Here is a 26,155-nt window from a genome sequence, read left to right as displayed (position 1 = left end):
TCAAAAGCATTTTTTTATTTGTTTTTAAAATAAATAAATAATAAACCATCTGTAAATAAATAAATCACAGACAAAACGCATGATTGTTTTAACTTACTTGCATTTCAAATTAAATAATAATAGCTAGGCTATTATTATAGTTAAGGTGTTATTACACGAACTAATTTATGGTAAAATTGTACATTTTCAATTACATACACGACACAAATAATTTCCATCAGTTTCGTCAGAGAACAATAAATTACAGATTCGATTTTTAAAAAACCATCAAGCCATTTGTACTAACGAGTATGCTCTGTACTGTCACACTTCAAGTTTTGAAAGTTTCATGAAATCTTTTACAGTTTATTCTTTCACAATCAAATTAAACATTATTGCAAATTACAACAGTAAGGCTTTGTACGGAATAAGGTAGAACAGAAGCACATTTTCAAAACGCACATACAATTCAGGGCCAGTTTAATTTCAATAAATAACCGTCAGACAACTTAACTGCTGAATAAAGTTACAAGAAATTTATAACTGTCAAAATTATCAATAAGTTGTCTGACACTTACATAGAAATTATTAAACAGGGCTTCATAAATCATACAATTTTATTTTTAGCCATTGAATCACACTAATAACATGTTAAAAGACCGTTTTATAATCTATCGGTTATCTGTTTTATAAATGTGAAAATTACGTTAAAATTCGTCAAAACATTTCTATTGAAGCCCAAACTCTGCTACATTGGAGCATTGGACTAACACAACTACTCGTACTATTTCATAACAAACTGCTTTTGGTATATTTTTTTAAACATAATTTTTAAACTTGCATGTCTAATATATAATAGGATACGGGAATTAAGACAGTATTTCAGTCAGCCTGCGACCACAGCGACTGTAACCTGCGCTGAAACGTTAAGCATTCCAATCTAAAATGCGTGTTCGCGTTAATTCCCGTATCCTATTATATATATTTTTTTATGTTAGTTACATTGCAATTGCCAAAGTGAATGTAAACTGAAACATTTCTCAATTTTAAATCGCTTAAAATAATATCTGCTTCATAAAGAAATAAGCATAAGTTTTAAGTGTCACTTAAAATTGAGATACGCTTTAAGTATTTATCACAATGCTGTGTACCAGATCTATATTGCTAAATATCCAAATTGTATTAATTCCAACAATCTAATCACATTTATCTTACTGTCTTATTAGTAAACGTTGCGTTAGCTTCGATTATTTATGTTTTGTCTGTTTCATTTATATTCAGTTTTAAAAACTGATTGGGACTGACAGAACTCTTTATAAGTAATCAAAGCTTACACAATGTTTATTATTAAGAAAGTTACAGTATATTTTTGTCAGTCGCAAAGCTCTATCTATTTTGTGAAAACGGTTATATCTTGTTTTAACTAGAAAATGTCTACTTTATTCAGTGTCACAGATATATATCGCTGTACGTGGTTTTTAACATATTTCAATTTATTAATATACGTGAGCAGTGAAAACTTTTATTATAATTAAAAGGTAGACATAGATGGCGCGGGTGTAGCAAAGGGTATATTCGATTACAAACCGGAATATGAAATATTTATTAGAAGTGAATTATAATTTTTGTCTTGGATTAAAATAAAAAAAAAAAACAAAAAACCGTCAAATTGAGAACTTTCTTCTTCTTGTAGTCGGTTAAATCCCAAACATCTCGCCATACATCATCTACACGGTATTGTCAGAAGCAATTGACTAAAGTTTGAGTACAATAATATAACACTAGATATTTATTATTCATTACCAGTTGACTACCGTACATTTCAAGCCACAACTTTCTACCTCGAACACGAAACTAAGTGCGCGTTTATGGAGACGTAAGTCTGCTAACATCTGCTCTTTAATGTAAAAGACTAATATAATGTAACTAGAAATAATCCCTGAAAACACAGTATTTCTCTGAGTTAAGATTTTAGAAGACAATCACTTTACACATTTCGATACAAAAATGAAACCTTTTACATATTGTTACAAATATTTAATAACAATAATTTAATCTTTTACACAGCACTGGATCTTATTTTTGCTTGATTGAGATTAGATTAGTACTTATGTTCTCCAAAATGTCGTCAAACATTCCTTCATCGCCTTCATTTATAAAAAAAGAAACACAATTTTTCTGTTTACTCTACGTGTTATAAACCACGTCTACATAAACGCGCCCTAATACAAAAGCCTATTACCTATCGCATCTAAACTCTTCCCCATTAGTCCTCAAAGGAAACTGGATGTTATTTTATTTCTAACACATCTTTACTGTTTTAAATTAAGCCTAAAACTGCAGGTTACACATGAAGCTGGCCAGTTATAATCCATAGTTTAACTATTTATTTTTAAATTATCTATGGAACATACACACATTCGTTCTTTAAAAAAAAGGTTAAGTATTTTTGTTGTTTTTTTTTACATGAAATGAGTGAATCTAAGAATTCGTATATTTACTATTAAAATATTTATATTCTGCATATTTAAGGAACTACCGCACAATTCCATTGAACTAAATCACTGCATAAATAATAATTTTACTAATTAATTAGTACTATTTCTAAATCAAATGGAATTATTAAAATACTTTTTCGTTCTCACTTTTTTGTTAATACTATAGGGACACGAATCTTGAGCTCTCGAAGGCATTATAGAAAAGATAGTATAAGCAGTGCTTGAATAAGGTATGTATGGAATTCTATGCTATAGTAGGCTCACTAAACATGCATACGGATGCAAACTTCATAATGAAAACATAGATGTATCGATGCCTCAAATAAAACTATCGGTGTTTTAAACATTAACAGTAAAGGGCCTTCCTTTACTTTATGAGACACTTAAGTTGCAAATTTAATCAAATCGCCTAACTTTCATCCTAAAACCATCGATGCCAAAACATCGTTTACAAAATATCGATACACCCATGTTTTATTATAGTAAGGCATTCTTTGCATACCTATTCACGAACTCTATAATACACCTATCAACTGTTCCCTAGAGCTCAAGATCTATGTCCTTAATATGAGAGAGGAAAACCGATACTAAATCACAAACAGAATATGTACCTAAATCTTACTGGCTTGCTAACAAATGTCGCATACACCTTGATAAGTTATACAGTGTTTTGTCACTTTCAACCATATTGGAAACTGTATATGAGTGAAAAAGACAAAACACTGTACCTATAACTAATCAGACCTTACAAAATCTTTATTAGTAAGACAGTAGAGCCTAACACAAAAAAGGCGGAGGCGCAGCGTAGATGCTAGAATAGATCAATTTGAAATAGACCTTAACTTCTAAGACATGTGGATTAAATCGGCATGCCAAAGATCGATAAGAGCGCTTTATTAAGCTGCTATATTTTAAACCTCATGTCACAGAAGTTAAGGTTTCTTTTCAATTGATTAATTCTCAGTATTTTCGGAGCAACTTCGCTAGTTCGTCTTGGACCTTAATGTCATGTAGATCATAATATTTTGGCATGCATGAATTTAGTTCGAAATCCATAGAAAGGTATCAAATCACGACTTATAACTATTGAAAATTTAAAACAGTATATTTTTCAGGCTTTGCGATTGTATATCGTAAACGTGCGCGAAAATATATCATCAAGATTATATGTGCCAATATAGCAATTTGTTGGCTATAATAATATATTATAGAATCGGTTATATATCTGAGTTAAGAAATAAATAATTGTATCAACAGTTTTTCGAAAAATCTAACGAAATATTTACTATGAAAGTCTTAATTAAAAAATTACAATTAAAGCCGGTTTCACAGCTAATGAATAAGTAACAGATAACTTATTTGAAATTCTTCTTCTTACCGTATGGTTAGTGGTCAACCTAGTGTCAAAGTTGTTCAAGCCACTCGAAGGCCTTTGACGTGGCTTAACGACTGTTATCTTAATTGACAACAACCGGGACCGACATTTTACGTACCCTCCGAAGCACGGAGACGCCCAGTTCAAAAACCACTATGCGGTCACCCATCTATGGAATGAGCGCGCCCAAATTTGCTTAACCCACAGATCATTACCGAGTGAACGCAACTGGTTATGGGCGCCTGATATGAAATATAGAATGACAATATCAAAACAATTGTCAAAATTCCTTCTGATAAAGTATCTGTTAGTTATCCAGAAGTTGTAAAAATAAGGCTAATTATTTAATTTTAAATACATTAATAAAATTTTCTTCTAATAAATTGGTGCATGATGTCTATAGCTATATTAATAATTAATTGTGATCGGCTATCATTGGATATCATTTACAAGCTTTTAACACGGGAATTTTGTAACATACAGTTATTTATTTTTATACAATTGAGACAATTTTATCAAAGTCACACAGCACATTTTCAAAAATATTTGTTACATAGTTATTAATGCCATCTGGTGGGATAAATCGGAACTAAAATAAAAAAACGGGTAATTTGAGATTGCAAATACATTGTGCTAAGTTCAAAACGATTTTATTTTCTTTATACTCAAAATAACTCCGGTTTTTCAATGGAGTGAGAAAAGCTGTAAAGTTCCTTAGCAAATATTTTTGAAAGTATGCTATAAATCTATTAATTTTATCACAACTAACACCAGCATAAAACTAACGATTTTGAATGTTACTTCTAGACAATTTATACATAATTATAATACTGAATCATACTGAGATATCGACCGAGTATTACTTAAATATAAGCTATTATAATATTTGGTATTTAATGGTTGAATCGAGAAATATTTGTTTTTGTTCCTTGGGGCGTATTTGCGTATAACTTATATGCAACACACAAAAGCAATAAAACATTGCTACCTTTGAAATAAACCTGTATAAGTATGATTGTTTAAACACATAATTTTTTGTTTGTACCGTAAAAAAAATGCCTGTCTTAGAAGAAAGTATTTTAGTTCTTTTACTGTATAAAACGAGGTTTTATACGCACATATAAGTATACTTAAGTACACGTATACGCCCGAAATTCGAGCCTGTTAAAGTATTACCATCATTTTAACCACTATTGAATTCCTTTAACAGACTTTGCTTAAAAATACTGAGCCGTTCTTAGCCTGGAATATAATATATTTATTTTGTGTACGTTACATAATACGTTATGTAAATACACGCCAAGGAACTTCTATCAAAAAATGGTGGGCATTAAAATACAGAATTATACTTTATAAATACTTTGTTTGTGACTATATGTATGTAACACATAAGTTTGAAGAACGATTTACAGCAAAATATTTTTGAATACTCTTAGGGTGTGTTTCACAACTTATAAATAAGTTATGGATAACCAATCTGGCAGATAATAATGTATGAATACAAGTGTCAAAATCCCACCAGATATTCAACGATTTTAAACTCTCGCGACTTGTACACATAATATTATAATGTAACGGGTCTTAAACGCGATTGAAAATTAAAAGTCAGCCCGTGACCACGGTCGATACAATACGATCGAAACGTCGGGTAAACAAATAAGCTATATCTTTAATTTTCAATCGCGTTTAAGACCCTCTGTATTATAAAATTATATTTCCAGCAGATAAGTTAATCAGAACTTATTTAAAAATAGTGAAATTTATAATAAGTATCGGATGAATATACACGTAAATTTAAATACTATTAGCTAAAATAATGAGGCCTTAATCGTACTATAACTAAAGGAATGTCAATATTATAAAACTAGTGAAACATCAATTTATCATTATAATATTTATCTAATAAAATTACATTATATTGGAGTCAACGTTTTCATTACGATATGCTAAAAACTATCAGCTATAATTGTATACTGGGCGGAACATATCTGTTGATTGTATGAGACATAGAGAACAGATAAACGGTAAAATTGCAGCACTTTTTTATCTTTTTCTATTTCCTACTGTTATTTATGTTACGAGCGCGTTCATATAAGTTCTTTCGAGGTGTGAATTACCGTAGAACTCGCCTAAGCAGTTGCTGTTTGTCACGGGGATTTTTACTAACATATAGGTTGACATACAAGAGCAGTGATAGCCGAGTGGTATAAGTTGACACCTCCCACACAAGTGGTCGCAGGTTCGAACCCAAGGCAACACACCAATGACTTTTCGAAGTTATGTGTGTATTAGAAATAATTGTCACATGCTCCAACGGTGAAGGAAAACATCGTGAGGAAACCTTGCATGCCTAAAATTTGTTTAATACATTTATTGAGGGCATGCAAAGTCCCCAACCCGCATTTGGCCAGCGTGGTGGACTCAAGGCCTAACCCAGCAGTATTGCCCAGCAGTGGGACAGTAATGGGTTAAATTTATTATTATTATTATTATAGGTAAACCATGGACACAAACTACAATCAGATCTGAAATAAATATGACGTGTGGATCACACCAATATGTGTACCGTGTTGGTATTGAACCCACAACCTCCCGTCGCATTGGTAGCAGCGTAGCGACCAACTTAACCACTTTGCTATTTGCTATATGCTCATTGATCATATACTGACGATTCGTAATGACACAGAGTATTTCCGCCCAGTATACTTACTTCTATTCATGTTACATTACTTTATAATAGACACTTTGCACTATTTTAAACATTTATTGAGCTGTATACGTACTATGTAAGCTTACAAGCGATATTTCGTTACAGAAACATTATACATTTTAGCTGATAGTTTAAAGTACTGAGTCAAAAAATCGACTAGTTGAAAATTCGAGATAATAGTCGAGTAGTCTTTGAAGGACGATGGAAAGTTGTTTTAAATACTAATAGGAAGTTATAATAGAAGGGAATAGTGTTGGATACTAATTATTTCGCCCTATGATCTCCTAATTCTAAAGGACCGCATTATAACCCTGCAAACTATTCGTATCATCATTATTGTAACGCGATTTACTAAATACTGAACGGTTGGAAAAGAGGCGCATTTAACAGCCGATTTAATACATATTGTATTTATATTGTGCATTCGTAAATTAAACGAAAACAATACACTGGGTATACGAACTCGTTGGAGGTACAAAGAACGCGTCACCTGGCAACACTGCGCTGTGTCGTGTGATTGGCAACACTGCACTGTATGGTGTGGTTGGTAGCACTGGTATTACAGCGCCACGAGGCGCGTGTTGCATTCGCGCCATTTCTCCTGTAACTTCCTGTGTTCTTCGTACTGTTGTTCTGTTATGTGCTTCACTGCCGCACTGTTACCCTGGGAAAGAAGAATTATTTTTAGATACTAATCTTAAGAATCAAAGCCTACCCCCTTCCTCAATTTGAGAGGAGAGCTTTGACCAGCAGTGAGACAGTAATGGATTGAAAAAAAACTTAGATAGACATTTCTTTTTACTGTTTTTGAATAGGATTAAACAAACAGTTTAACTTTAGTTTAGTCTTAAGAGTCAACTAATACCATCTATTAAGCATAGAGTATAGCAGTTAATATAACTTTTATAAACATACCTTTATCTTCCTCGGATCCAAATTGGCTCCCAAATTCTGCACGCCCTTAGCTAACTTAGTCAACGGCGACAGAACCATATCCTTAGTAGCACTCGACACCGGACTAGCGATGTTCTTCAACTGTCTGAGAGCGGACTCACTGTGAGACTGAGCTATATTGAGAGTGATCTCATGCTGAGAGTTAGAACGATGGTAGTTCACACCTTCCGGCTGACTCTCTTCAAAGTTCAACTCATTGGAGCTATGTGACAATTTCTGCGTCAGTACTAAAGAGTTCGGCGGCGCTGGCTTCGCAAACGCCCCGTCTACTTGTATCTCGGGCGTCTTAGACGAATCAATGTTAAACGGATTGATCTTATTCACATTAACAGGCGTCTTCGAAGCAGTCTTATCAACGTTAGTCACGATCTCCGTCGGCACAAACACTTCCTGAGCTTCACTCGGCTCTATCTTAGACGAGTACAACGGGTTCTCGATCAAATCGCAGTCATTTTCCGCGTCAGTTTTCTGAGTTTTCCCGATATAATGTTGTGTATTCTCGAAGTTGTCTAGCGTCGGTTCGAAGATGTTAGTTCTGTTCTCATCGTCGGACGAGTAGTCGGAGCTCATGCCGTCGGAGAGACTGCCCTTCTTCTTGCCGTCGTTCTTGTTTTGTCCGAGCGTGAATATTTTCTTAGTCCGCGAGGCGCCCTGGTCGAACTTGAGCTGAAGGCTGGGCCGGGCGCGTGCGTTCAGCGAGTGACTTAGTTTGTTCAACTTGCTGAATTGCTCCGTCATGTTGGTCAGGGCTTTGGATCCTAGAATATTTAATTTTAATCATCAAATTTATAGATAACCTAGTTTAAGTTGCTATTTACTTACATTAGTCAATACCAAAAAATGTTTACTTAATATTGTAATGTAACGTAATGAGAGCAATGGAATGGATACAGGAAGGAAGGAAAAGGATGGGAAAATAAACTACTCCTTTGTCTGGCACTAACTAGTCATATAATATGTTAAATGCCATATTTCAATTTCTTCTAGAGGTAGAATACTGGTGGATTAGAGCTTATCTTGACTGTCTCGAAAATTATAAAGAGATTTAAGGTAAACTTTTATTTCATACCTTTACTAACCCTCGGATTCTAAGGTACATTTATCTATTCAATAGCTCATATCAAAATGGCAGTTTTAATAAATGAACTACCGCTAAATGTGCCACAGAAAGCGGGCATTAGACAATGCAGACTTGCACTCGAATCAAAACTTTTCAAATTCAAATATAATTCAACGATCTAACTACACCAACATACACTAAGGTAGAGTAACAAGTAAGGTACAGGTGTACAACGAACAGTCTGCTCGGAGGCGTGCGCCTGGTCGCGGCGCGTGAGCTGGATGGTGTGCGTGCGCGGGCGCGACACCAGGCGCAGCATCTGCTGCAGCACGGCGCTCGTGCCCGCGCCGCGCGCCGCCGGCGACAGGTACAGCGGGCCTAGCCGCCATGACCATTGATTATCTACCCCCTATCTATCTATCCCTTACTTAGCTATACTGCCCCCGATACTTGAAAAGACAAATCTAATATTCTTGTCGAAAATGAGTTGTATAATAGCTCGGGGGAAAAGTCTTTTCGCATTATAGTATGTATGAACTTGTAATAAAATCTCTTTGGCTTCAAGAATCACCCCGATCTAATATATTGCCGGAATCTGCAAAAAAGGCACACCTGCCTCTATCTTTTATTTTTTTCTATGTCGCTCCGTTACAGTTTTACCTTAGCGAAACCAAGCGCTTTTGTATATACTTTTACACATTTTCGAAGTTTTTTTTTCTCCGTTTCTACTTCTTATAGATGCGTCTTGACAACTATCGGGGACAGTATAATAACGGGAACGGCACAATTGTTTGCATATCTCTAGTGTGAAAGTATTTTTTATTATCCTATACTAACCCACAGCTGGGTAAAGGTTTCCCCTCCATATTAATACTCTGTCTCTGTGAATGGTTGTCTTCGATTGAGAGAGATTCTTTTTACTTATTTTTTGGCAATTAAACTTGCATTTTGTTTTAGTTATTCTTCACATGGAACAAATATGATGTGTAGTCTACAATTTCTTTTTTTGTTTTACGATAATAACCCAATAAGGATAAGGATCAGGAGAGGGAGTCATTAATAAGGAAATGTTTAGATGTCTGCACCCGGGAAGTATCATGCTCAAGGTGGAATGATTCTTTTGACGTAAACAATAGGATACTTAATTAAACTGATTGACTAGCTGACTTGATAGTTTTTTTTTAAAGTCATTTATTCATATAAAAATACAAAATATTGTTTTGCTTGTTGGCGAGATACGCTCGTTTACATTATGTTATTATGTATATGTATGCATGCATTATGTTTGAAAATAGACGAAATTAATAAAGTTAGTTATTATTAATTAAGTTATAGTCAAATACCCTATTATATTGCGGATCAGACACAAAGTATAATAAGTATAAAAACGTGTAATGTTATGTTATTTGAATTATATAGTGTATTGTTACATGTAGTGCTGTGTAGTAACATACCGACGCTGCGTATGTCTGCGACGAGCTGCGTCTCGCTGACGTTCCTGGTGAGCGTGGGCAGGCGCGACAGGTCCAGGTACAGCGACGAGCGCGCGCCGCCAGACGACGCGTGCGCCGGGTGCACCTGCACACCACACGATAATCAAATGTTGAGAATAACCTATACTAATATTATAAAGCTGAAGAGTTTGTTTGTTTGATTGTTTGTTTGTTTGAACGCGCTAAACTCAGGAAGTACTGGTCCGATTTGAAAAATTATTTCAGTGTTAGATAGCCCATTTATCGAGGAAGGCTATAGGCTATATAACATCACGCTAAGACCTACAGGAGCAGAGTACCAGTAAAAAATGTTACAAAAACGGGGAAAATCATGACCCATTCTCTCTTATATGACGCAAGCGAATTTGCGCGGGTCAGCTAGTATATTACACAGGGGGAAGGGTAAGATACGAAATTAAAAGACTGTTGTTATGATTATAGGACGAGAAAGACTGAAACTAGGAAATATGACGTGCTGAATATGATACATAGCTGACTCGCGCAACTTCGCTTGCGTCGCTTCGGCCGTGTATGATACCAGAGTTTGGTAACCAGTATCATACGAAGAAAAAATGATCGTTGTAGAATACTGGTATCCAAGTAATAGGGATTTTTCGTTTTATGTAACCCAGTATCAGCTCAGGAAAATATCAAATAATTACAAGTGAATTCTTAACATCTCCTCGTATGCAACTGATGATGTCATGTGCATTTATATATTTCCGCATTGCCTGTAGTCCAAAATGAGTAAAGAAATTGAATTTATCACTACGAAGAGAGGAGGAAGAGCACTATTGAGCGATGATCGCTAGTACCGCAGGAAAAAACCTTACTCAAACGAATCTACCTTTTGGCTTTGCCACAAAATTAATTATAGATGTACAGTGAGTGTTACTCTAAATGTTAAAAATGAAGTCGTAAAAATCAAAACTCATGAACTATTTCCTTGTTTCCTTGTATGTTTTCAATAAAGCGAGGGTTTACAATAAGCGTCAGTACAGAATGCGATCCGATGGCTTTTACTCGGATGAAAGAGGACAATAATATAACCAGAAGTGGATAATGACATAACCAGTTATGGTTCTCATCTCAGTATTGAGTTGGGAAACTACCCTTTTGCTTATCACAGTTTTGCCGAGTTGGTTTCATCAGAATGTTATATTACTTACTGGATACTGGTTACCAAACATAATAAAGGGTATCAGAAAAATAATAAATCCTATTACTTGGATACCAGTATCCTACAACGATCATTTTTTCTTCACATGATACTGGTTACCAAACTCTGGTATCATACACGGCCGAAGGGGCTTGCGTCACATAAAAGATAACGGGTCATATTTTTCCCCGTGTTTGTAAAATTTTATATACTAATAAAGTTATATAGCCTATAATAGCCTTCCTCAATAAATAGGCTATCCAAAAGTAAAATTATTTTTCAATTCGCACCAGTAGTTCCTGAGATTAGCGTGTTCATCTGCTTTATAATATTAGTATAGATATTTTTGACTGGTATTATAATATTAAACGTTACCTTAGATTTCCTCTTCTCCAGTTTGGCACCATCCTGGAAGGGTATAGCCGGTAACTTGGCGACGTCTCGCGCCACTAGCAGCGATTCACAGATGGAATGCAGCGATTCTAAATGAAAACTTTCGATTTAATAACAAATATCTTCTACGTCTTAGTCTGAACTATAAGAATGTGTCTATTATAAAACCATTATTAAATTATACTGGACGTATTTTCGTTTGCGTATACGGGCGTGCACGCAACATGGTGTCTAGACAATAGTGACACGATTTTTAGATATTACGTGTGTATAAGCAATCATTATCACTCGGTTAAACGGCGAAGGAAAATCCTAAAATCTTGCTTAAATTTTGAAACAGTACTAAAAGTGATGCCGATGTACCTAATCTGACCTTAGCCAATGCGGCCTACTGTAGAAAACCTTTGCTTAACAGTGGGACAGCAATGGGTAAACTAACTATATATTATAGTATTTTTCTTTTCCTTAGCCTGTTTGAGTGTCCCACTGCTGGGCAAAGGCTTCCCATTTATAGTATACGTACCGATCATCTCATCCCTCGTATTGATAACGACGGCCATATTGTTGAAGAACCGCAGCGTGGTCGACCTGAACATGTGGAAGTAGCCCGCTTCATTGTTCACCGTGTAGTTGATACGTATGCAGTACACCGGCTCTGAGCTGCTCTTGCGACCCACGCTGAATATCTAAACACAACATCATCATCATCATTGGCCTGTGTCCATCTATTGCAGATGATTCAGGTGGCGTCAGACAGAGGAATATTTGTTACAAAGTAACATCTTCTTTCGTGGCTTAAAAGACCTATGCGGAAGTGACAGCCGCGACCGCAGTTTTGGCAGATGAAAGAGCCTGGGATCGATGGGGGATTTGAAGCGCGTAAATGTCGCTGCTTTCGTTTATGTGCTAAGTGGTTGAGCCAGGTTAAACACAACATAGTGACGTCATAATACATGTAAGTTTATACTCGGGCCATTTCAAACGGGCGAACTAACCCCCGGTTTCTGAGGTACATTAAGCGGTAGTTTATCTATTCAATAGCGTTTAAACTCATATAAAATAAACGCTATTGAATAGATAAACTACCGTTAAATGTACCTCAGAAACCATTATTCATTTATGTGAGAAATTAGAAGCTTGTTCGGTGCATACAATAACTCTATCGTTACTGTAAAATCAACTTTAAGAATTTAGGATGCATTGTAGTACGTATACGCTATATGTATACGTAAATTATTACACAGATTTATTTAAGTCATCTAGGTTTATTCCTGTTTTATATATCGCACTAATAAATACAATAAAGTACAATTAGATTTTTTTACTAAAATACAACTTTTATCGAATCGACGAATAACTTGTTTATTACTACCTATTATGGGTACAAAAAAAAACGAAATGCTTTTTGTGTTTAAAAAATAAAATAGAAGAGATTATTTTGTTACTAATAACTAAAAAAATATGGTATGGTTATGGTGTTAAATCTAGTTGAAATTGTGTCGATGTATTTTGATTTACTTCACTATCGATGTTAGAAGAAATGCTATATTTTTATTTATCAAAAAAAGTTACACAAGGAAAGTGTTAAATAAACACATTTTAGTGAACTTAAATTATTTATCTGAAACATAAGCTATTAGGGTTGTTTTATTATACCTATAGTTACGTATCAAAAGTATAAAAAAATCCGGGGTATCACAGTTCTCGTTGTACGTACGGTGGAGTTAGCATCAAAGGGTCCAAGTTCGATGTGCGTGACGTGCGCCAGCGGTACTCTCTGCACGGCGAGCAGGCGGTCCGAGGTCTCGTCGTAGTCCGCCACGTAGTACGCGTCGCTCGTTAACACTAGCACGCTGTCCATCTCCGTCTCTTGAGGGTCACCAGTACTGTACGAAGAGAAGTTTAATGCATTTCAGGTTTTCATTGAGTAATTGTGATGATCTAGGTTACGAATTAAACATGGCTATAACAAGTTAAATTTCTGTTTTTTCTTTCTTTATTATGTTGTTCCATTTTTGGGCAAAGATATCGATTGGGTAAATGGTGTTAATCTACGAATAGCCATCACGTTTTGTCGTTGTAATTTTAGAGAGTGTTAACTAATAGTTTTTTTTTCACGATTTAACATATCATATTCTCACAGTTTGAAGTAGCCGGAATCTTCAATTAAGGAAATTACGTGCATTCTGGTCAAGAAGTTAAGCTCCTTAGAAGGCATAGCTGAAGATGAAAGACACTGGTCAATCCGTTTTTTATTCTTTTACACCCGAAAATAAACCGAAACTCTTTAACATAAAAGCTTAAATCTCTTATAATTTTGTATACAGACGAAACTTACGAGACTACTATATCTAACCGAAATAGTAATATTTTATATGGCACTCACTTAGGGTCAGCATCAATAAGTCCCCAAGATCCGAGCACGGGTTCAGAATCAACGAGCAGCTTCTTACAGTCGTCTATCAACGACTTGACGTGCTGCGCCATCGCCGCCGTGTCCACCTCCGCGTTGTCCTGGGTTCATATACACAATGTTATAAATAATCACTAAACAAAACCTAATATGCAGAATTTATAAAGTGTTGTGAAGGAATTATTAGTAAAAAAAAAGTGGCGGTTATTTAAATTCATGGTACTCTTGTCACTAAATTATAAGGAAAAATTGGTCTAAATAAAATCTTAAGAAAATGATTGTATAAACTTCAATGATATTGCCAAAATTGGTATATACTTACATATACGAAAGATAAAGCTAAGAGTGATACAATTTCCACATGTCAATTTGGTAAGACGCTACTTAAAGAAGGTTTCTAGCAACTAATTAAGGAACATCATTTCGAGCATAATAATAGATTTAGCGAATTACTGTAAATTTTGATAGTTCGGAAGTTTGAAAGACTAGTAGATGAATTACTTTAATCCGTTTAGTACATTTCGAAAAGGATAAAAAATCGAGTATGATATACATATGATACACATTTATTTACCCAGATTCATTAGAATTTCATTTTTATTACTTTGCTATAGGGGTATTAGCCACCAAACATCGGATAAATAAGGTGATCTCTAAAGAAAAATACGAAATTTTATGCGTAAGTGAAACTACGACGAAGGTCTACACAAAGCAATTCATGCACGCACATTAAACATAAGAACCTTCACAGAGGTGCACCGTCCACACTCGGGTCCGATCAGCTGTTCCGGTATAGTGCGAGATTCACCCGTCATCACGTCTATGGCCACTTGACGGAGCGCGTCTTTGAATGTTGAAAGGTAGTATCTGAAACAAATTGTATGTGGACTTTGGACGTTTTGGAATTGGGGTGTTTTTGTGTTATGTTAGGTGTCTGATGACCGGTTTCTGAGGCACATTAATTTATTCAACTTGTTTTCTTTTATATGAGTTTAAACGCTATTCTAATAGATGAACTATCGATAAACGTAACTCAGAAACCGGGGGCGACATCGTTTATAGATATTTTGAGATTATGTTATATTTTAATATTTTTACTAACTTTTTTGTGAACTATTTATAATTTTCGTAAAATTGTAGTATTGTAAATATTATAATCACGCACTCACGTGCACGTATACGTATAAGTGTATACGTTCATGATATAAAGGCCTAATATTTTAGTTAATAAGTAACTTTCAGATTACTTTATTAACAAAAACAGTTGTTATTATTGCTTCTATTTTGTATCTGAATATTTATAAACATAATCAAATAGTGTATAATTACTGAAGAAGGTTAATTAGGTGCCGTTATTTGTTGCAAAGAAAACAGAATAATGACATAACAGAATAATAATGTTAAAAGCATTGAACTATGTTTTTTTGTACGAGATGAAAAAATATTATTTATTCAATAAAGCGCCGATATTACTTGTATTAGTAGGATAGATATAAGCGCGCGAAAAAAACAAAGTAAATAAAAAAGCGCCTATAGTACAGCGGTTAGAAGGCTCATCGGAGAAGGAGGTCACACATAAAGGTTACAAATCAAACTGACCTCCCCACTCCGTAAGCAATCTCAGCGCCCAACATTTCACTGGTCAAAGTATGTCCAAAATAACTTGGCATCATTTCTAACTTTGGCCGGTCACTGTCCACATTCTCATAGATCATCAACGATGCAGTTTTTATATCGTGCCATAGACTAAAATTCTCTATGGCCGCCATATTGACCTCTTGGCCGAGTAAGATGTCTATGGCACATTGTGTTATGGCGTCGTTAAAATTGCAGATGATGAATCTGTAAAAATGTTATTTCTCTTTTGTTTTTTGTACCCTGAAAATATATAAAGATTGTTTTTATATAGTTGTGATACCTGTTAGCGGACGCAACGCCATCTTTCATCATGCCCGTGAATTTTCTTTCGCCTGTTCTTGTATAGTCACCCTTTGAAAAGAAAATTGGTTGTTAAATTAAACAGTTAGTTAAGTTTAGAAGCGCTATAACAATTACGTGTTGGCATATTTTTCGATAATATCGGTTGACAATTACGTCATACTTAGCTCCTGAAATTTGTAAGAGACGCTGATATAATAATATATTTTCTTAACACATAAATTGTGACAAAATTGTGATACCATGGCCAGTGTTTCCTAAACGTGTGTGCCGAAACATCAAGCACACTAAAGTATAATCACAGTTATCGATATCCAACATATCGCAGGATAGTTTTTCTTCAAGTCAACAGTACCATAGGACATATTGTAAAGTAGAATATATTAATATAGACCTAAATGTCTAGTGTTTTCAAGTTACCTTAAGCGCCTTAGTGCCCGCATACTGCCTGGACACGACGTCTCCGTTATCAGCCCACATGGTGAGGAAGGCCTGGCGCAGCGACGGCGGCAGGCCGCAGCCCGGCGTGCCCAGCCCTAGCCGGCACAGTTGTAGCTCTAACACGTACTTTGCTATTGCCGTCTGTAAATTAACAACACTCTGTAAACTACTTTACTATATTTTACTTTTGACTTTGAAGATAATTTAATGTTACAAAATCTAACAAAATTTTAAACTTATACGGTTCGAATGCATGTATTGACGTATCTTTATTATAATCTATATATCAAAATATCTAAGCGGCCACAAATAGGTTAAGTACGTAACGAAAACTTAATGTCTTCATAATTTCATAGATTATAACATATACGTGCACGTACACGTATCCGTAATATGAATAAAAAGCAGAAAATTGGATCTAGTAGCCACAATTTGTGTGTACTGTAGCCGATAAATATATTCCAAAAGATAATAGGCATGCCCAAAATTATTTAGCCCTATTGAGAAACCTAGAACGCCTTTTGATAAGCAAGCTCAAACAATATGGTTAATCTTCAAGTATTACTAGCTGACCCGGCAAACGTAGTTTTGTCATATAAATTTAAAAAAAAAATTGTTTCACTTAGGGGTGTGAAAAATAGATGTTGGCCGATTCTCAGGCCTACTCAATATGCTCACCAAATTTCATGAGAATCGGTCAAGCCGTTTCGGAGGAGTATGGCAACGAAAACTGTGATGCGAGAATTTTATATATTAGACTATGTAATTAGTAAAATGTATGTACCTGTACAACATTAGTTCTATCGAGACAGTCGATGCAGTTCACCCTGAACACTCCATTCTGCGTACAGATGAGTCCGCGATCGTCGCGCCAACAGAAGCGCATCTCCCCGATCACGTCCGCGATCGCGTTGATCAGGATGCTCACGTTCTCGTAGTGCATGCCGCGACTAGGAACATTATAGACAACGATAGTTATCATAAGAATAATATCCCACACACGAATGTAGACCGCAAAAGTCGGCAACGCAAGACCTTTAACGGAAATGCTACTAGCACAACGTCGAACTGTAAGCGATTTTACACGCACCAGTTGCTCTCGTAGTAGAAATCTGTCTTAAGGATATTAAGGACTCTAAAGAAACAATGCCTGCCACGGGGGAACATGAACTACCTGTCGTGTGCGGTCTGCGGTCATCTCCATATAACAATGTGTGCAAGGAGAAGACCAAACTGGTGTAGTAAAGCAAAAACAAGAATACGACCAAAATAATCTTAATTCATTACAGCTAACTGAAATTGTTTAACTTTGTCTCTATGGAATAATTTCTCAAGTATGAAATGGTAATCCAGGCGACTTTTTTATATAGGTACACAAGTTTATTAAAATCTTTATAGTCGCTTTTACTTAAAATAGCACACAGTGTTTATTTCCATCTATCTCACAAACATTCAATTTTTAACAACAGTACATACTACTTATATCTTCAACTCACCAATACTCATGGAAGTCAAACGTAGCATATATAATGTCTGGACTGTTGTACTTGAGCACGTGGTTGCCGTACGCCTCCCATATGATGCGCTCGCGGCCCTGCTGCTCCACCAGGTTCACCACGCACACCTGCTTGTAGATCTTCAGCTCTTCCGTGAAGTGCTTCGTGAATGCCACGTGAGATTCATCTTCACCTGATAAAAAAATACATTTTCAGCCAGTTTAAAAAATAACATTTTGATATGTTTGAAAGTCAGGCTTCCTAGTCTTGCTACAGACATATTCGATTTGGCAATTTTTATCGAACAACGAAACCGACCCGAAACAATTACTGCACTTGTTCGGTTTGTGCCGATCCGGTAGTTAGTAGTAGGGATTCCATCGCCGATCGGGTAGTAGGCAGGAGCGACGATGCCCAGCGGCATTTTTTCCCGTACATTTACACATAATAATATACTATATACTATTTTTTTTCTTTCCATCAAAAAATTGGATAACAGGCCCTAATATTACATTACTAAAAATAATAGCGATTAAAATACAAACTTTTATCGAGGCGCGGCGGTGGTCTAAACTTTAGTTCAGGTTGACTCCAAAATATTGGTACTGATCCGCGCACCTGTAGAAGAAAATACATTTATAGGCCCTCACATATTATAGGTCAATGACTATATTGACTATAATAATATCATTATTTGCATTGACTGTTGGATTTAGTTGTAGCGAAATTGTTTGAGGGCGTGATTGTGGACACATGACAAGGTGAATTCGTTTCGCAGCATTATAGGGATAAAAGGACCAAAAACTAAAAGCTTTAATTTAAAAATCCAATAAGAAAGATCAGGGAAATATAGTCACACCAGTTCTATATTCTCTGACATCCTAACAATAAACACAGGAAAAAAAATACCCGAAAAACTTAATTGAAAACATTATAGTCATCAGTTGTATATAAATAAACACATTACTATTTCACAACCCCATACTCTAATAACTTCAACTCTCACTACAATTACAATAGATTACGAAATGAACAGCAATTACTTGAGTTAAACAAAATGCTGTTTTGTATAATTATAATTACATCTGACACTCGGTACTGTGTTACTTTTCACTTGTTAAGTCACGCGTCGGTGCACGCACTTTTTGTATGGAATTAACAATAAAATATGTGCACTATACATATTTTACTGTTAGTTTAAAAGTAGTTTTAAAAGTGGTCATATTTTAATCAAGTTATAATTTAGTTCTAAACGAAGTTTTTGAATTATATTTTGTTTGCCTTGAATTATGTTGACTGTATTATTAATGACAATTCCATTACCATATTTACTATCCATGTATTTAAATACTTTATTAGACGTTAATATTGCAGAGGTATTTCGAGCGTATAAGCTCGTAAGCTTGCACGCAAAAAGTGCACGTTTGAACGACTCCTGTCTATTTCATGCGAGCGTATACTTAGTACTACAATGTATTCTATTACAGAAAATATTATTAGAAGAGTAAGTCTATATGTAATAGAGGAGTGTGTAAAAGCGTTTGTAGACGCTCTGTATCTCCTGGCTTATGTTGACTGCAATATGTCAATTATATAATTGACATAACCTTTCTTTTTACTAAGAAACACAACATTCAGATGTATAACACTATACATTTTAAGTACATTGTATGACTAATCATATTTCTACTGTAGATTACAAATAATTCCGGAAACGGATAAGATAAACAGATAATAAAAATTCATCAACATTATTATAGTAAGGTTAAAAACCGATGCAAAGTTTTATAAAATACATGGTTGCTTTATTGCCTATTTAATTTTTCGAGAGACCCGTGTCTAGTTCCAAAACTCCTGTTAAGTTTAGACATTACGTCAAAATTCGTAATAAACATGTTTTAGCGGGGTAGTTGTTAGGGTTCCATACCCAAAGGGTAAACGGGACCCCATTACTAAGCCCCCGCTGTCTGTCTCCAGGCTGTATCTCATAAACCGTGATGGCTAGAAAGCTGATATACGGAACCCTTCGTGCGCGAGTCCAACTCACACTTGGCCGGCTTTTTTTATATAAAGAAACAAATGTAGTGTTTACCTGAACAAAGGAAGCCCTGTGTATGCTATCAGAGCATATAATGGAGACTATCTGTTCAGTTTCTACATAGTTGGCCACTTTGCCGGTCCCGTCGATACCGCGGCGATTGTACCTAGAACAAAACATTAATACATGAGTTTTATATATATTTCGTACAAAACATTGCGCTTTTTGTAAAGAGAAGACAGATTAGTTTATTATATTGCTGGATTTCGGTTCATATTTAATGTTATTTATTTAACTACATTAACAGTCTCAATTACACAACACATGTAGGTAAGTTATAGGTACTATCGAACAAACTGAATCATGACCCACCATGTGCTCATTTTCTAAAACACGTCTACATACACGTAGGTCCAAATTCGCTTGAACCAACGTTTCCTTGGTAATGAATTTGTTATCTGTCATTATTGCAAATCTTTGTGCGCCAATACAATAATGCTTTGTTATCGTTTTCAACAGGCTCCGTGGCGTAGTGGGTTGATGTTACGACTGCAACGCGTCAGGAGTGGGTTCGACACCCACTCAGGACATGGCTAAATCGGCCATTACAGGAAATAATGTAACCATACAAATTAAAATAATATAGGGTAACCAGCATAGTTATTACCCGGTTAAGGAATTGATACACAATTTTGGTCAATAGTATCCTTATTTAGTAAAACATTGACTTAAACTCTATTATAAACGCAACTTTAATATTCTTTATAAAGGAACGTCAGTCGTTTGTTACAATAAATTTGGAAACATAGAAATAAATTACTAACAAAAAAACGACTTCTAAAATCACAGTAATTGCCAACCCCATTTTAAAACTCAACGAAAAAAGTAACAGTTAAAACGGTATGTTATACAGGCACTACAATAAATTCAAATGTGTTATCCTTAACAAAAATTGCAACAAACTTACTTTTTCTTTTCGAACTACATACCTGTCGCACAAACGTCGGACATGAGTTGTATATGTTACTGAAAAAGCCCGGACTGTGGTAAATCCTGAGATTTTCCGGTAAAACCTAAGATTTACCAACTCTCAATGGTAAAAGTCCGAACAATTCTTTTATTTCGAACTTTTACCCCTATTCACTTGGTAAATCTTAGGATATACCTCAAGGGCAGGTAAATGTAGGTAATATAAAGTAAGTTAATAGTTATAAAGAAGGAGTTTCGGCAAACCGACGTGGGTAGGTTAGGTTAGAAGGCTGAGGTGGGAGCGAGCGAAGCGAAGCTCCCACCTCAGCCTTCGTGGTTATTTTTTTTTAAACCACCCAGAAGGAGGAGCCCCGCGAAGCGGGGCTCCGGCGACATCTTCAAAATCTCATTATAACTATGTTACAGCATATAATTATATCCCTAGCAATATCATTATATTACGGCTCAAACACATTATAATATGACTTTATCAACTTTTACCGTGTCATTATGTAAATCCTAAGATTTACCAATTAAATGATGGTAAAAGTTCGAAATAAAAGAACGTTCGGACTTTTACCATTGAAAGTTGGTAAATCTTAGGTTTTACCGGAAAATGTTAGGATTTATCACAGTTCGGGCTTTTACAGTAACATATATATTAAAAATGTTACCAATATTTTAAAAGTGACATATATCGCAATTAATTTGAACTGGTTACTTTAGAAATTAAAATAAACGTATTATTGCTTAACGTTGGCAAATACTGTTTGCTGAGCAATGACTATAGTGGTAACCCTAGTCGTTCCACAGATTTCTAAATGACATGCTATTTGACATTTGACACAAATTGATTTTTTCGTAGTGAAAAGAGATTATTAACATTCTAGATTCAAATTAAGAGTGATTTATCGAAAATGTATCTAGTACTGTAATAACAAAGGTCAAAGTTGTCTGTAGTCGTAGATACATCATAACACCGTCGTATTCATGTTTAAAATGTCCTAAGTGCAACTTTGACGAAGATATGAAATTCTTACTGCTTTGACGGTGTCAAGCGAATTATCGGCAAAATGGGTCATGATTCAGTTGGTTCGATAGTACATTAGAATATAATTTGTTTATAACATTCCTGTCTATGTGAGTGATTCATGGCATTCGGTCGTCATTCTATTGAAAATGGTGTAAGCCTGGAAAATGAATCAAAAATATTTCTAGTATTGAAAGCGATTATCCTCACACGAAAAAATATTACAAATTCGATTATGTATTTATTTTTCCTTCTAGTAATCACATTTATTAAATACCAAGCTACTCTCTCTGTGTACTCAAAATACAGAACACCAGCCTAACTTTATTCTTATACTTATTCTATTTCTTATTTCTAATTTACAAAAGACAACTCCTGCACTAAGATTGGCTCTCATATCGCTCCTGTAACAATTATTTGTAGATAGAACAAATAATTTGTGGGAATTAAACTCACGATTCATATACACAACGTCAGATTAAAGTACTATGTTTAAAAGTATGTCTGAATTCTCACCTAGTGCCAGCCTGGTACCTCGACCGCCTAGATATAAGTCCGAGCGTGAAGGTCTCGTCGCAAGAGCTCGCGTTGGTCAGCGACTCCGTGTTGAGCGGGTTGGCGTCTGCCGGCTCCACTGCTATTTGAGACAGGTGCACGTAACCTTGGATCACTGGCAACACCCATTGGTCACAGCATGGACTCTGGAACGAGATCCGAGATTATTTTGTTAATATTTTGTCTTTTATATCCGAAGACGTAGGCAGAGGAGTATGAAATCTGATCGCGTTTCGCAGTTTATAATAAATAGTTCTATGTAATAGCGAAAAGGATATTTGAATAGAAATTAGAGAAGCCCACTTCCCACTTTAGGTACAACAGGCAGTCAAACATATTGAACAATGCAGTGCGCGTAATTCCCGAATTGTAACTTTGGCATTGGACCTATTGGGTAACTATGTTATGCAGCGTAATTCCGAATATTCTTCGAAAACAATAAAACTGCTATTTTTCAAGGCAATATTGAGCATTAAAATCACTATGCGTGTAGTATTCACTACTTAGCATATTATCAGGGTTTGGCTCTGAAAACGTAAAATTTAAAGAAATACGAAATGATTCGTAATCACACTCACCCCCAATGCAATAATATCTTTAAGCATATGTTTATTCCAGAAGAACCGGTCATCAACATGTTTCCACCACTTGGTGATGTCAACCACTGGTTTCCCAGTTCCCTCCTCAGATTCCAGGATCTTCTCAATCTCGTACTGTCTCTGCAGACTGTTCGTCAAGTCCAGGGTGCGAGAGTAGTAGAAACTGTCCGAGTCGTCGAATATCTTCGTGAGTTCATCGGCCAGGCGTTTCTCGAAACGCTCGGCGAGCTTCGGGTCGCGTTGCTTTTTCACTGATTGTTTTACCTGGTGAATGAGAAATTGTTGTATTATATAGATTGATTCTTTAGTAAGGCTTGCTACACACATACTCTGTTCAGCTATATTCGTCGAACAATAAAACCGACTCGTCCATTTGTTCGGCTTGTGCCGATCGGGTTCATCTGCACATACTTGGTGTCGTCGCTTGGCTAGGCTGATTAACTTTTTTCAAAGCTTTAATTTTGTAAAAAATCTCTATAGTCAAATACGGCGCTAAGAGAATTTTACTCACAAAATAGTAAATCAATCAATATGTTGAATTGTAAAACGCACATTTTAAAGGCGCCCTTATGATAAAAAGAACTCGAATTAAGCCATTATTTCGAGTAAAACTGTGTGTGAGTGCAGAGCTTAAGGTCATAGACAGATTGAGGGGATCAATATTTGATTCTTTTCTTAGCATTTGCCTTTGACCTATTTGAATGATTAACACACCTGGCCTATTTTCGGCGCACAAGCTGTAAGCCTTAGTGTGCTTATTTCCATTCGACAATGACGTGAGATTTCAGAAAAACTTCGATAAAATATTCACTGCTTTGAATATATAGGAAAATTGTAGACCATTGTTATTGTTACCTAAACGAATTTTAAATAAATCCATTGTTAATAAATTAAATTATAACAATCAGCTAGTTTATTATATTCTAAGCAATTACTACATTTATTATAAAAACAAGGAAAAGGTGTAAAATTTGTATAAAGTACCTATATTAGCATTTATAGTGCACTACAATAGTATTGATTGATTGTTGAAACTACCTTCCTTCTATTCTATGAGTCATGTCTTAGAATATTACTAAGTCAGGGCCTTGAACCACTTTATATTAGTTAAAACATTTTCCAAGCATTTTTTAAAGTAATTTAGGTTGAATATTAATTAGCAATTACTAAACAGCACTCTGTATTCTGCTACTGTACTCCTATACTAACTAGTAATATAAGAAATATGAATACAATTGATGTTGATTGATAGTTTTATAGTTATGTTTTCCCAGCTAAGGAGTGGAGCTATGAGCTGTACAGAAAACGCTATACACGTAGCTGAATACTGGGCTGGCAGTATATAGCAAGACAGAAAGTGTCATACACTATTTTAAATTAATATTATAATTTGTTTGCCATCGACACACTAAGAAGAAGAAGAAGTGGAGCTGATACTGTTTTTTTTTAAATAAAAAAACAAAATAGTTAAAGGCATGCAGTCATACAATATCACACATACTACATGTAGCTACCATTTATATTCATATGGTAATAAGTCATCAATATTATTACTACAATTACTACGAAAAGAAATTCATTCATGAATATTACATGATTCATCAATTACTTGTAAAAGGTGTGACTGATAAAGTTGTAGGCACTTGAAAAATAACACTCATATTTTAGACTAACCATAATTCACAGCTTACCACAAAATTTACTTATTAGGTACACCAAAATTAAAAGGTAAAACTATAACACAATTAACACAAATAACCAGTCTATATGAAACAAAAATTATGAAGAAAGTTTGGTATTCCAAGTGGCATTCTCTGGCCTCTGCCTACCTTTTTTGGAAGAAGGTGTGATTATATACATATTATGTATGTATGTCCATATGAAACATTAAATGAATGCCTAAATTGATTAAAAAATCATTTATGAATTTGGTATGTGTAATTGAAAAGGAGTGTATGCAAAACTGAGTCATAACAGTAATATTTTTTTCCTTACTGTCTGATTATTTCATTGGATGTAGATTTTTTGATTTGCAAATTAATTATTTTATTAATACCTATAATATTGTTTCCAAAGCCTGCCAGATAATTTAAATTAAGTTTATACTTTGAATAGGCTGTATCTTGTTACTTTTATTTAGATCACAAGCACAACAACATAAAACATTTTAAGTTAGTTAATTCTCAGCTTAATACAAACTTTTTAAACAATTGTGATTCCCTATTGATTGGTAAGTAATAATGAATGGATAAAAAAAAGTAAGAGTATAGACACATAGTTACCTGTGTGGCAGCCTGCTGCGTCGTCGTCTTGATGGTGTTGCTCACATTCTTCACAGCACCAACGGTCTTGTTCAAAAAAGCTGAATTTTCAAATAATCTTGTACCCATTTTCTTATTCAATGACTTATTGGAGCTAGCCATGGTGTTCATGGATCCATGTTTTGTGCACGGAGACAGATCCACCTCCTGGTTTGCTGAACCCATGTTCAGAAAGCATACTGACTTGATTTTATATATTGTGTGATGAAAATATATGGTACCCACAGGAGCACTTTCTTTTATTATCATAAGACGAGGTTCGAATATGTTGGTATGCTCCACTTTGCCTATTATCCCATCAGTGATACCTAAACACTCGATGTCTTCGATATCTGATAGGTCCCATGCTAAAACAATGGATTACTGATCAGTAAAATGCGTCACTTATAATAGCATAATAAAAGGTCAAAATGTTAAAAACCAAGAATCTAAGTTTACAAAAAAATAAGAAGATTACTTAAGATCATCTTTACATAAAAATCTAGGTCAAATACCCTTGCAGTTGCCAAAAATTTAAAGATTTTTATTAATTACCTGATCGCACAGAAAATGCCCCTGTAAGCCTGTTCCACCACAGACTTGATTCATTTCTGACGAATATATAAAACAGCTCCGATCGAAACAATTCCATTTTGATTTATTATATTACACGCACACTACGTTTTGATTTAATTTCATCGTGTTTATTATTGTTGTATTTTGCACAGATTTGACATTTATGAAAAGGGGAAGGG

General features: G+C 35.0%; 1 protein-coding gene across 2 annotated transcripts; it reads right to left on the bottom strand.

The window, feature by feature from the left end:
• sp3 (phosphatidylinositide phosphatase spermathreecae) lies at nucleotides 1–26,155 on the bottom strand. 2 transcript variants are annotated; one of them, XM_076130401.1, is made up of 18 exons: nucleotides 25,956–26,155; nucleotides 25,383–25,768; nucleotides 23,080–23,364; nucleotides 22,463–22,647; nucleotides 20,002–20,113; nucleotides 18,455–18,527; nucleotides 17,910–18,102; nucleotides 17,198–17,363; nucleotides 16,393–16,554; nucleotides 15,953–16,023; nucleotides 14,763–14,901; nucleotides 14,008–14,135; nucleotides 13,339–13,507; nucleotides 12,145–12,307; nucleotides 11,604–11,710; nucleotides 10,031–10,154; nucleotides 7,478–8,274; nucleotides 1–7,226 (listed from the first exon to the last, which is right to left on the bottom strand). In XM_076130401.1, exons 1-18 carry the CDS (start codon nucleotides 26,050–26,052, stop codon nucleotides 7,122–7,124), a joined length of 3,462 nt encoding a protein of 1,153 aa, XP_075986516.1. In that variant the 5' UTR covers nucleotides 26,053–26,155; the 3' UTR covers nucleotides 1–7,121. The 2 variants fall into 2 exon arrangements, with proteins under 2 accessions (XP_075986516.1, XP_075986517.1); XM_076130402.1 differs by having other exon boundaries at nucleotides 14,778–14,901.

The sequence above is a fragment of the Anticarsia gemmatalis genome, chromosome 24 (genome assembly GCF_050436995.1).
Source record: "Anticarsia gemmatalis isolate Benzon Research Colony breed Stoneville strain chromosome 24, ilAntGemm2 primary, whole genome shotgun sequence".
Lineage (NCBI taxonomy): Eukaryota > Metazoa > Arthropoda > Insecta > Lepidoptera > Erebidae > Anticarsia > Anticarsia gemmatalis.
The sequence above is the reverse complement of the archived record's forward strand: the minus strand, read 5'-3'. Positions and strand labels throughout refer to the sequence as shown.